Raw genomic sequence first — 13,589 nt, 5'->3', positions numbered from 1 at the left:
CATTTCGGACATACTGCTAATACAGTTTCTACGTCGGTTATCGCACCGATGCCACTGTCGCTAATCCTTTACATATTCTAAATTTAGAATTTACGTCTCTTAGGCCTTGTTCATGATTTCTAAATTTTTATACTGTTCGCATTAATCCTAACTTAGAACATCCGTTAAAGAAAATACGCGTACAAATTACGCTTAATTCAACAATTGTTTATTCTTCAAAATATGTAGGCACCTCCATTCTCGAAAATCGATTCCGATAACCTGGAGATCCGAAATTACGTTAATCTGCATTAAATGAACCTAAGAAGAACGTATTCAATGCAATTTTTTATAGTGTTGTTGAGAAACATATAGTGCACATCACATAGTATGTCTGGTGATAGTAGCTGATCCTGTCACATTCAGCTGGTTATTAAAGACAGTTCATTGATACATCTTAATATTCTTGTTTACTCTGTTTTAATCCACTTTTTACACTGATCGTTTATATTAATAAAGCTTAATCTAAGTTGTAATAATGTTTTTGCTACATAAATCGTTCTGTTTTTTACTAAAATGTATTAAACTAAAACTCCTGGATCTTTACGAACTCTACAACATAGACAATTACTATTTTAAATTGAACAGACTGGACGCAGTTCCACCAGTACCACTTGCAGGTCAGTAAAATGCCTGTGTTTGCAGGTCAGAGAGTGTTTGCAAGAAAAGTTCAAACACTTTCTGACACACGTCCATACGTTGAAACGGCAGATAAGTTGAAACTCCTGATCAATCATGTAGCTCCAAATGGCTACCCCTACATTGCTGAGAGATTCGTCATTTCTAGATTACTCCTAACTACGGGAATGCGTCCATTACTCTGGAGGCATTATACGTGAAACCAAAAAATGTTATTTTTCCTCCCCTATGTTGAAGTCAGCAGCAGTCTAGTGAGTCATTTGATCAATATCTGCAATTCTTAAATCAAATGATTAGAGACTGCAATTGTGATGCTGTTTCAGAAACAACACAACAATAAGTACATCCGTGATGCTTTCATTAATGGTTTGGTTAACAACCAGATAAGGCAAAGCCTATTAGAGAATACAACTCTCACACTTGGTGAAGGATTCCATCAGACAAAATCCCTTGATAGCACAGCGATAATCTGCTTCATATCTGAATCATCACTATATTGAAGTTGCTTCAACACATTCCAGTACTAATACTGTAGCTGTAGCTTCGTCTTTAAAAAACTGTTTCTTTTGTGTAAAATTCTGACATACTAGAATGTCATTTTTAGCAAAAGAATCTGCGTGTACAAATTGCTCAAAACTTGGGTAATTCTCAAGAATGCAAATCAAAGAAAAGACAGCAAAACAAGTGCATCTAAGTGCATTCTAAAGAGTTCGAGAACAGTGGCTTCCAAGCGGGAAAACTATTGCAGCGATTCTCAGCATCTTAAAAAATCATTACCTCTTATCCTTGTCAAAGGCATTTTATACATGAAATTCCCATCAGGAAGTGTAATGCAAAAATGTTGCCCTACAGTAGACCAATTTTCATGGGAAAATGCTTCCTTTTGATCATATTTTGAAGGTCAATGTAGGGTTGACCTTCAGGTTGGCGAATGCTCCTACAAACATACATGCACATTCATCAGGAATCTCTGTTCAGATGTCATATGTATTAGAAAACCACTCTGCCTTAGAAATTGTATTACACGGATCAAGTCCATTGCTCAAAATATGCAGCAGCTTGGCAGCATCAAAAAGTGGAGCTAATATCTATTTTCAATTTTAACTGAAGATTGCAAACCAGTCATCACAAATTTAGTTCTTATGGATTCACATGCACTGCAACAGGGTTTAGGAATGTGTGCATACAATAGCAAATGAATTGATGACGTCTGCGAAAGAATTCCAAGTATTCTTGAAAATCAAAACTCCTCTGAGCGAGGATGCTGCTAGATATTTAAATCTCTGAAATTAGAAACCATCTTCAACATGTGCAATTGTAGACCTTATGAACGCATGTTCAATCATCTGCATAGATCCTTCAATGGAAATACATACCAGCCTGGTTGACAAAGGCTGGACTTATCCTCGTCAAGAAATTCAACCAGAGATCAAAATATGACCCTTTGGTTGTAGAAGTGGTCCTGACTGAAGCTAATTCTGATTATGCTCATATCAGACTTCACGATGACAAAGAGTCTATTGTCTCGAGCCTCGACATCTTGGACCTGTTCTTAACATTGAAGAAAAATTAAATTATGATCCGGAACTTGGAGAGCAATGTGAACTCCAAAAAAATTGGGACCAGTACAAGTGATATCTAGTGATGAAAAGGACAAGTAACACTAATTGTGAACAAGAAGTTGTGATACCAAACGTTAAACAACAAAAACGTAAGAGAAGAAGTCCTATCTACTTGCATGACTATATAACTGATTTTTACATAAAGGGCGGTTGTGGTAATATAAGTTGAGACTGTCACATTCAGCTGATAACAAAAGACAGTTTATTGACACAACAAAATATTCCTGTCTTTTATCTTCTTTTGCACACTGTTCTTTTAGTTTCATAAAGCTTAATACAAGTTATAATAATGTTTCTATTAATAAATAGTTTCTTTTACTTACATTATGGAATGGAATTCTATGTGTAGAATTAAGAATGCAAGTTCATAGGCCTCAATATTATAGAACCTAAGGAACAGAGCTTGGATACTAATTAATAGTTTTGATGTAGAGACACATTCATTCCCTTATAGTATTGTTTTTCTTTTCTTTTTGCTTTTGACTGCATAATATAACTTTTCTCCACAGGCTTTGCTTTTAATTAATGTCCGATCAGTTGTAATTACTAAAGTTGTTAAATGGTCATTTTAAATCCTATAACAATATACATATTCACCAATAAATATTGTATTGAATGTCTTTTTATAATTCATCAACAAAATAAAGAGACTCCAAAATTCCACGTTTTTATTCTTTCTATAACTAAGGGGTGCCCTATAAATTTTTCTATAAGTTAGTGCCCTAATTCTTCCTCATGGATCTCGATAGGAGATCCCATGACCCCTACTCCCTAACCTTACCCATCCTGTCACTCCGGAAGCAGCGCTAAGGTTCTTATAAGAAAATAAGGGCAATTTATAAGCTTCTTGTCCTAAAAAACTACTGGATTTTTAAAAATTCTTTTTTAGTTTAATTTTAATACTTGGTGTAATTGATATCAGGACACAGCTTTGTTTTTGAATTTTGAATAAACTAGGAGAGATTACTTACTATACAGAGCCTTTTAATGTTGTGGACATTTTTCTTATAGTACGAGTACAGTACTACTCTAGTTAGTATTAGTTCTGTTTACTTTTTTAAGTACTGTTTAGTTGCTACACTGTTATGTTCATAGAGTAATGGCATTCCAGGCTGTCTATACTTCTCAAAATTTATGTTTTGCTTTTGAATAAAGTCAACAGAATTGAATGTTACAGTTTTTTTTTTCTATTTTATTAACGATATTTCTGTTCACAGTTAGTTATTTATGTAGTACTTCATTGTATATGGTACCATTTGGAATATTAATTTAGTATGATTAAGTAATATAATTTTAAAATTTATATTGTGATAGATCTATGTACTAAAGTAAATTACATTATAAACCGTTGTGTTTAAAGCCTGCCAAAGTTCTAATTCAGAATCAATACAGACTGACATAAGTATAAAGTTTATATTACTCAGGTAAAAAGCTATTTTCTAGACAAACAAGGTTTATACAGTGGCTTGCTGAAAATTGTTTGTTGTACAACATCCAGAAGTATGCAACTAATTGCATGTTTTCAATGGACTTATTTTGACAGTTAATTATACAATGTGGCCGGTCTGCAGAACTAGGCATATAGACAAGTGTTTATTCTTAATTTATGTTAATTTACAATTGATTAAAGATATAGGTGAGAAAAATGTAAAAACAAATAAAAATTATTGTTGTTTACCTAATTGACTCATTCAAGGCAGTTATAATTATAATTTTCCGTTATTTTGGTGGTTTCTTTTCAATAATTAATTTATATTATTAAAATAAAAATAAAAAATATTCAAATGAGCATCAGCTTCTCATAAAAAGAAAGCACGTAATGAATTTTGATTTTAATTTCATAGAATGTGATGACGTATGGTTAATTTTGTACTTTCTATAGCTGAAGTTATTGGAATAAATACTGCTTTTTAAATACAATGTTATTTTGTTACAGATGTATCCATCCAAGTCAAGAGAACTGCGATCTCACTTGCAGACTATGTCGAGTCAAGTTTGAAGATGAGAAGACATTAAAAAAACACTTCCGGAGATGTCATCCTGGACGCTTCCCATACCAGTGCCCTAAATGTCCAGTAGAGTTTGACACAATATCTGTTCGTGCCAGTCATGTAGCGACACACGTGGACAGCGATCAGGACTTTCAATGTTTCGTCTGTTCCATCAAGCTTCCTACATACAAAGAATTGTACTTTCATTATAGCCACGTTCATGTTGGGAAACTTGATATGATCTGCAAATATTGTAACAAAATCTTCCCAACAAGGACTGCACTTCAGGAACACATACGTGTCCACAAACTTGGAAGCAGATTTACGTGCATCTTTTGTCCTAAGTCATTCTTCAGCAGCCAGTCTCTCACAGTTCACATGAAGAGACACACAAATAAGAGGTTGTACAAGTGTAAAGTATGTCATCGGGCTTTTCTTGATTCCTCTGCTGTGTTCCAACACATGCTTTTTCATGCCAGTGCACTCGTGGCAGAACAACCTTTTAAATGTTGTATTTGTTTTTTGGGATTCACTCAGAAATCTGGTCTCAAAACTCACATAGGAAATAACCATAGTGAGCACACCACTTGTCCGGTTTGCGAAGAAACTGCAGAAGATGTTCCAGAAATGATTTTGCACATCCTCAATCACAGCATCAAGATATCTAAGAATTCAATGTCAAAAGCAGAAACTATATGGATGAAGAAGTCTGGAGTTAAAAAGGAAACAGACCAGGAGTCTCCATTACCCAAATTGAGGGGTCAGAAAAGGATGTCCCTTGATGATAACAAATTGGACGGAAGAGACGGAAAAGAGATAAAGCTTGAACCTGCTGAAGAATTGTCAAAATATAATACTAGAAGAAGTCGACTAGTTTAAACAAGAGGATGACGAGGATATTGATTTAGGTAATGCGCAAGAGGAAGATTATTCTAAATCTAAACAAAAACAAAGCAGGTTGAGAAAGCCTTCTACAAAATACAGTTCATCAACTGGTATTGATACTCCTAAAAAACCCACGAGAAAAAGTTTGGCTGTTTTCAAATTGACAAACAGAACATCAAATAGTGTGAAAAGGAGAAAAACTATATCAAATCATGTGAAAGAATTTTCAAATTCACATGCACATAGTGGAAATGATTGTTCTCATTCATTTGGGATGGTAACAAATAAGAAATCCCTTCCTGACGAAAAGTCTGTTCCTAAATCTAGAGTAAATATGTCAACAACAAAGATTATTTCTCAGAATAAACCTCATAAGTCTGAACCAGGCCAGCTTTTAAGAACAAAAACTTCAAAAGACAATCTGATAATACCTAATTTATTCTCTTTAAATAGCTTGTCAAAACCTTCTGTGAAAAGATCAACAATATCACCAAGGAATCGACATTTTTCCATAAGGGCAAGGCGTATAAAAAGTAGAATGAATCAACATAATTTGACTGTGGAAGAGGCAGAAAATAATGAAGGTGATTATAACTATAGAAAGAAAACATTTTCCAAAGACGAAGTAGAAAAAATCTCTACAAAAACTGAACTGGTATTGAAAGGAAAGTTCTCCAATAAAAACCCCTTGCGTAGATCTAGTAGGGTTGTAATCAATAAGCATAATTTATTAGATGATGAAGAAATCAAACCTAGCAGTAACAATTCGTATAATCACCAGAAGAACGAAAGACAATTAATTAAGAAAAATACTACTATGAATTCAGTTGCGGGTACATATGGAATTTCTGTGAAATCCAGTGATTCTGTATCAGAGAATGGAGATTTGCCAAAGAAGGAAAGGCCTATGTCTTTCATTTGTGTTACAAATAATGTAAAACCACTAAATAAACTTGTAAAGAGCTCTTCCGAAAAAAATAGTCTGTCAGGCACAGAAATTTATAGTGATATAGAAAATGTATCAAAATCCAACAATAGAGATTTGATGTTATCAGAAAAAATTAAAGAAAACCTTACTGGACAAGACCTGAATAAGGTACAAAGAAGTACAAAATCCGTAGAAGAAAACCCTACAAAAGAAAAAGTAATAAATGTTGAGTCAAATTACAAGAGGTTAAACGCAAAAACTAAAACAATGAAGAATAAGACTAGACACACTTCAGAAATTTCATGCTCTTCCCTTAGTAAAAGTTTTGAAAGAAGCTTAACTGAAGCAGCAGTAAAATCTTCTCACAATGTCTTTGAAAACAAGGTGTGTGAAGCTAAATTTGATTCATTCAAGGATTTTGAACAAGATACGTTCTGTACTAGTTCTCCAGTTAAGTCTCTAAGTGAAGATTTGGAAAGAGTTGCATCTTCAGTGAATTCATTTACTGATAACAATGAAAACAGTGCATCTGATAATGAAATCAAGACTGATTCTGAATCATCTACTTCTTATATTAAAGAAGCAAAGTATTTTGGCCCATCCCTGAACCCAGCTACATACAGCTGCACGACTTGCATGTTAGATTTCTCTTCTCATGAAGCACTGTTGCAACATACCACCTTTCATATTTTCTGAATTCCTTTAGACCCTTTTCATCTACAAAGAGAATTGTTGGTAAAGTGTTTGTTTCACTGCAGTGAGTTTTTAGTTGAATGTTCTCTGAAAAAAGAGTAACCTGATATGTTGTATTCTTAATACTGTACAAAAAATAATTTTGCATTATTCCAATAGTCTGAGTAATGTTCATAGAAGTTCAATTTTACTATTAAGATTTATTTTTTAGTACAAAGCTTTAATTTAGCATAAATATAATTAAGTTTGAAATGTGAAGTGTTTAGCTGTATTGTATTGGAAGGTTTAATATTTCATTCTAATTACTTCCATGCCTCCCTAAACTAATGGTTTAAATGTTACTAGAGCTTTTAATTCTGTTTTTATCTCATTCTATGTATTGTTTTATTATAATTCTTAAGGGTGATATTTTTTATGTCAACATACAATTTCTGTACAGTACAAATTTAAACTATGTGAAATATTGTATTTTTTAACACAAGCGTAAAAAAATGAAGAATTAGTTTACAATACATTGTAATAATGCAATATGCACTGTCCATTAGTTAATGTTTTGTTTGAAATGTGAAGGTTTTCAGTATATTGTTTGAAACTTATTTAAGTGGCTATTTTATATTGAGAATAACATCTTATAATTAAATACAAAATAAATGTCTTTTTATAATAAAGTAGAGGATGATATCAGCTACCTTTTAGAGCTTCACAAATGAGTCTTAAACTTTGACTTGAATTTTCACTAAAATAGTATGAAACAGATATTTTCAATTTTTAATTAACACACTGATGGATATTACTGTTATTGCAATCACAATGGCTGGTTTGTAGCAGTTATTTCAGTGATCAATTTGAGACGGAATACACCGGAATGGTCTTCTGGTACCTCTCGGAACTTTGGGTTTACTTGGGAAATTGTCCTTTACACCTCAGAAATAAAAAAAAAAAACACTGTTTAGAGATCTCATATTTTCAAAATTTCCATGTATCCTTTCTTCTAGGAGGTTACAGATCCGAAGTTTCCACAACATGTAGTTCTAGAAATCGAGTACTGAATACATCTTTTGTTAATTAAAGTGTCCACTTGTGTGTTAATTATGGGATTTTACAAAAAATACCATTAACAAATTTTCTATTTTAACCTTTCAGTGCCAGATATTTTTTGGAATTCTAGTCAAACATGTGAGACTACTTTTAGAGGTCTTTTCAAAAAGTACCATGCCATTTGTAGCAATTCATGTAAAGTTATTGCAAAATCACATTTCTTACTTATTGGCCAATTTTCACAATTCTTTTTTTTATATGCCGAAATAAGTATTCAACTTTTGTTGTAATGTAAAAAACAATACAATTATACCTGATTTTTTAAGAAATTTTTAGAGTTGAAATCAATTAAGTTATAAAAAAATCAACCACACCTAATGAAACAGCACGTTAAAAGAATCTTTTATTTTCTATATCCATTACAAAATCATCTAAATATAAATACAGCTTTTTTAAAACTAAAACAACCAGCCAATTGATAGTCAACTTTGGTCCTATAACTAATTGTTCAACTTTGTGCAATAAATGACACATTTAATAGAAGGAACATTCATTTTTAAAGTAAATAAATAGAAAGTACTTGTAAAATATAAAATGTTGGTCATTTTTTAACATCTGGGAACCAGATGTTGGAACTTTATGCTTGTTATTAAATTTCTCGTTACCATATATTGGCACTGAGCTCAGAAGCTGAAAACTTTGCCAAATGTGACATTACACATCCGCTATAACCTATATAGTATTATAGTACAGGCCCTTGGGGTTATAGGAAATTGGAGGCCATTTTAAGGTATGTTTGATTAAGGCATCTGTATTCCCTATATATCGAAGCATTATTTCTGGTCAGTATGATCAATCAAGAGAGGTCTGGTGTGTTGGCTTAACAAGGTCACCATCGATCAGGATTCCGTAAAAGTTTGAAAATTAAGGGTCCGTACCAAACCGACACTTGGATGATCCGGAATTCACCTGTATATGGTTTTAGTTATTCTCAATAAGTTCTAACTAAATTATCCTTATTGTAGATCAACTTAAGAAACAAGACTACAGAGGGTGTAACTCATTAGTTTTCTCTCTTAAGTATAGCTAATGGAATGCTACTGGCATTACAATTAAACAAATCTATATCAAAAATTTTGAGATGGCAATAAAAAGTTATTAGAAATCTTATTTATGAATATTTGAAACACTTTCTGATGGATATAAGCATTGTTTTTAACTGTTCATGAGAAAGTCTTTTGGAAAAACATTAAAGTAATGTACCGTTACTTCTTTGTACAGTTCAAAATTATTGAGAACAGACTGTCGTAATTGAGTTTTCAATCAACCCATACATAAAAATGTACAGATATTTTTTAACGTTTAATTTAGTTGGAAACACGTAAAATGTAAACTCTAAGTCGAACCATTTGGCTGTAAAAAGTAGTATATATCATCCTGTGACTTTTATGTTGTTTAGTTCTTTGCAACATTTGGACTTTTTACTATTTGTCAACTGTGTTAAGTTTTTACCGATATTGTAGTCAAAAACTGTAATTTAGAAGCATAAATAACTCATTATATTTTTGTTTCATTGTGTTACAATAAATGTTACCTATATATTTATATGTATGATAATAAATATAGTTCTTATTTAGTAACTTATTTCGTCTTCCTTAAACAAGTTCTTAACCCTGTACATGTCCATAATATTGGATGTGCTTTTTAACACATTGACTGCGTGGACACACATTACTGCTAATACGGCTGACTTAAAGTCTGTACATGACACTTGTTGCAATGAAGGTGTTAAACAGAGCAACGTATAGAAGTTTTTTTGTACAATTACTTTGTTCAAATATCTTTTCTTGTACATGAGTTAGTGTAAAATATACTCCACATAACTACCACTAAGAGGTGTCTGTGTGCCAGTTATGCACACTCTTGACTACTAGGTCGCAGTAGCATGATCGTTTCCTCTTTTCTGCGGAACTGCGATAACACAGGCTGTCGCCCACCTCCCCCTCCCATACCGAGTTTTAGGAAATGGCTATCTTCAACCCATCTGCACCACATCTCACTCTTGCAAATCTCCTCTCATCTCACATGGTTCCTAAATGACATCTTCTATGTAGTCTGTTTTCACATTGAACAAATCACATATACATCATTATATCTTAGGATATACCTACTATATTCACCATAAATTGTTGAAACGGAAAGAATTAATAGTTTTATGTTAATGCTGAGTTTTTTCAATTACACTCAAATATCGTCTAGATAAAATAAATTATACTTCATTGGTAGCCTACATCCAGTACACTGAAGAGTATATCCAGCTAAGAATATCCATACCAACAAACAAGGCTCCCTAAACGACAAAATTGTTTATTTTATATGGTTCGTCTAAGGCTTCTGAAGTACCTGCAAAATCTTTTTTGCAATTATCACAATGGTAAATCACAAAAAGACTAATTTTGCTTTCTCATTGGAACTTGTACCTAGCTATGGTGCAATGGTTTGGATGACTGGGAATTAGGCGAATAATGCAAATAAGCGACCAGGAAACTGCAAGAACAGCCTACCATGCCTTATTCGAGTCACACCTCAGATATGGCATGGTGGTATGGGGAGGAACTTCCAACAACAACCTCGAAAGAGTACTGATCCAACAAAAAAGAGCTGTAAGATGTCTTGCAGGCCTTAGATACAGAGAAAGCTGCAGAAATGCCTTCAAAGAGCTGAAGATTCTTACAGTAACTGCACTCTACATCCGTGATGCTATTCTCCATGCCATTTCAACAAGCCAAACCAGACATAGAGACATACATCATCACAACACTCGAAATGCAGCAAGTTTTACTCTGCCACCACATCACCTAAGTCTGTACGAGAAAAAACCATCCTACAAAGGAGCACTTCTCTACAACCATCTGCCCGAAGATCTCAAAAAAGAACCAGCACAACGCCTCAAGATCCAGCTCACAACATGGCTACAAGACCGACCTTTCTACACTGAAAAAGAATTTTTTGACAACCAGCTCTTCTTTTAACAAACTGACTGTAAAATAAAAAAAATGTTTGACGCATGTACTATTCTCAATGAATACGTAAATAAAGATTATTGTCTATTGTCTATTAGTTCCATTTTTTTAGGACGTGTTCAATATCTATAATTTTTCTATCTTTTATTGATAAATTCTCAGCTTTCATTGACCTTTCTATGACAAGATCCAGTCAAAGTCAGACTCCTTGTCAACACTGTTTATTTCTGATCTTCAGACATATCTCACTGCTCTAAGCCTTGGTTTTATTGTTTTCTGTAAACACATGCAATATATTGCAAAAAAATATTAAATTAATAAAATTTTACATTACTTCTGAATTTTTACTGTTTTGCCACATTCTCATTAATCTTATTTTTTCAGTGATTTTTTCTAAATGTAATTAAGGTAATATAACCCTATCCTTTCAACTTTTGGAGAACGGTGTGAGAAAGTAGCCTCTTTGGTAGAACGTTGCAGCAATCAATAAAGTTGTCAGTAGCATTTTCTAAATCCTCAACACTTTTCAATGGAATATTAAAATACAAATTTCCATTTAATGAATCACAAAATTGAACCCAGTCAGCAAATTTGTTATATAACGTTTCACTTGACCTTTTTAAACACATCTGTGCTTAAACTAAGAATAATCGGCAAATTATCAGAAAACAGATCAAGGCAGGATTTTATATCTATGTAGTTTTGATTAATTAGTTAGATAGTTTCATCCAGAATGATCCTGGTTGATTTCAGTCTTCTTTCTAAGGGGAGGGAATTGTTTGTTTTCTATGTCTCTATTCAAGGGACAAACTTTGTATTTATCCGAATGCTCACCAGAGTACAAAACGCAAGAAGGGGGTACTGTTGAAAGTTTATTGCAAACCTGTGTATCATAATACTGGGAACATTTAACACAACAAAATGTATTTTGACAGTATGATTTAGCATGTCCATAACGTTGGCAATGTTTACGATTGAATAACTTCCTTCTATTATTTCTGGTTAAAATAAAACTTCAGCGTTTAGAGAAATACTGAACTTGAAATATTTCTTTGTTACAATCGCAAGGCTCTAAATCAATACAAAACAAAGACGGTGGTTTCTTTGTGACGATTTCTTTTTGATTGCTATTTTTAGGTCTTCAATAGAAATAGAGTAATGCATGTTCTTTAGCATAAAATTATATGCACGTTTTTGCTTTAACTGGTAAGTAAGGAAACTGACATTCAAGTCTGTGAGTCCATGTAGATAGACTTTAAATTTTGCATTCAACCTCAGAAGATCTGATACGTGACATGTTTTGTGAACTAAATTCGGTTTATTGTACTAGGCTTAACAATAAAGTGTTATTCTGAAAAGATAATTTTTCTACCGATCTTTGACACCAGATACCAGCTATTGACATTTATCTCAGATTATAGTCTTAACTGCTCTGTACCTATAGTGACCAAATGTTTCTCCTTGGTACACAGCAAAATAAACTAATAATAAACTGGGAATTTCCAGTATTTAAGTTATAATTTAATATAAAAAGATGTTTAATGTACAAGTAGCTAAATCTCAGTTTTATGTATATAAGTAAGACAAAGAGAGAGTGTCATTACTTGCTATGCAGTTGGTACCATTGAATTGGCCAACTTGTTTCCACCCTGTACATAATGCAGTCAGTCAACTCCCTCTCTCAGCCAAAACGCATCATATTCAATTTCATCTATTAAATCTCCATAATTTTTTCCTCTCTCATGGTACTATGAGTACCTGTTTATGTTGTTCCCTGTTAATGAGATCTTCTTGGTGCGGCTTCCATGGCTGTTGGACTTACGAGATAACGATTTCTGTGTCTTCGCTTCTAGATTCTCGTTTTGCTCGGTTTTTTTGCAAATGATTGCAGTGCAGACAGGCTTGATTTACTATGGACCCTTCACCGTCCTTGTTGGGATAATTGTGATACAAGGTACTATATTTTAGAATAAACATTTGTCCTTTCTCACTGTGAATTTTTCAATTTATATAACTTTTAAGTTGATTCTTAACGTCTCCACTGATGTAAAAGGTGCTGGACCTTTAAGCTTAAATTAAAATTTATTTTTCTCGATTCAATTTATTTACAGCAATTGAGCTTTGTTCAGGCAAGTCTAAGGCATCTGTGATAAGGCTCATTGTAAAATATACGAGAGAGAGAGAGAGATGGCCTCTCTCTTGATATAATCTCTGAATGTGTAGATTTATTACATAAGTCAGATTTAAGCAATATCAAACCCTCTGTGTGGATAGCACCATGGATTCAAATAAGTTTTGCCAAAAAATTTTATGCTGCAACATTTTATTTTTAATAAATATTTTTCATGTGATTTGTTGTGTTTATTCAAATGATGACATATCAATGGTTAAAATAAAGATGTAGTTATTTTAATTTTAGCTCTGTAAGAAATGTTACGCAGTTTTAGGCCCTATTTTTAGTCTTAAAATCATGGAAGTTGTCTCATTTAAAAGATGTAATTAATACATATAGGGAGTTTTTTTTCAATATGTTATAGGTTATTTAGTAAAAACCTCAAATATTTTTCGTATTTTGTCGTTTAAGAAGTCAAATATATACATACTTAACAGAAAACTGAAAAGCGTTTGGATGCATTAATTATACCTTAAAATTGAAACTCTTCCCTTGATGCTACAATTTAAAATAAGGCCGTAAAAAAGTGCATATGTTTAACCACATTATTCATATAAG

General features: G+C 32.8%; 1 protein-coding gene across 1 annotated transcript in view; it reads left to right on the top strand.

Moving 5' to 3' along the window:
• Positions 1-9,479, top strand: part of LOC124367865 (zinc finger protein 354A-like) — a 64,174-nt gene extending 54,695 nt beyond the window's left edge. The window contains exon 3 of the mRNA XM_046825040.1: positions 4,237-9,479. Coding sequence (XP_046680996.1) covers positions 4,237-5,170 — 934 coding nt within the window. The 3' untranslated portion in view covers positions 5,171-9,479. The remainder of the gene's footprint in view (positions 1-4,236) is intronic.
• The last annotated feature ends 4,110 nt before the right edge of the window (positions 9,480-13,589 follow it).

This window comes from Homalodisca vitripennis, chromosome 8 (assembly GCF_021130785.1).
Source record: "Homalodisca vitripennis isolate AUS2020 chromosome 8, UT_GWSS_2.1, whole genome shotgun sequence".
NCBI classification, from domain to species: Eukaryota; Metazoa; Arthropoda; class Insecta; order Hemiptera; family Cicadellidae; genus Homalodisca; species Homalodisca vitripennis.
This window is presented reverse-complemented; position numbering and strand designations above follow the sequence as displayed.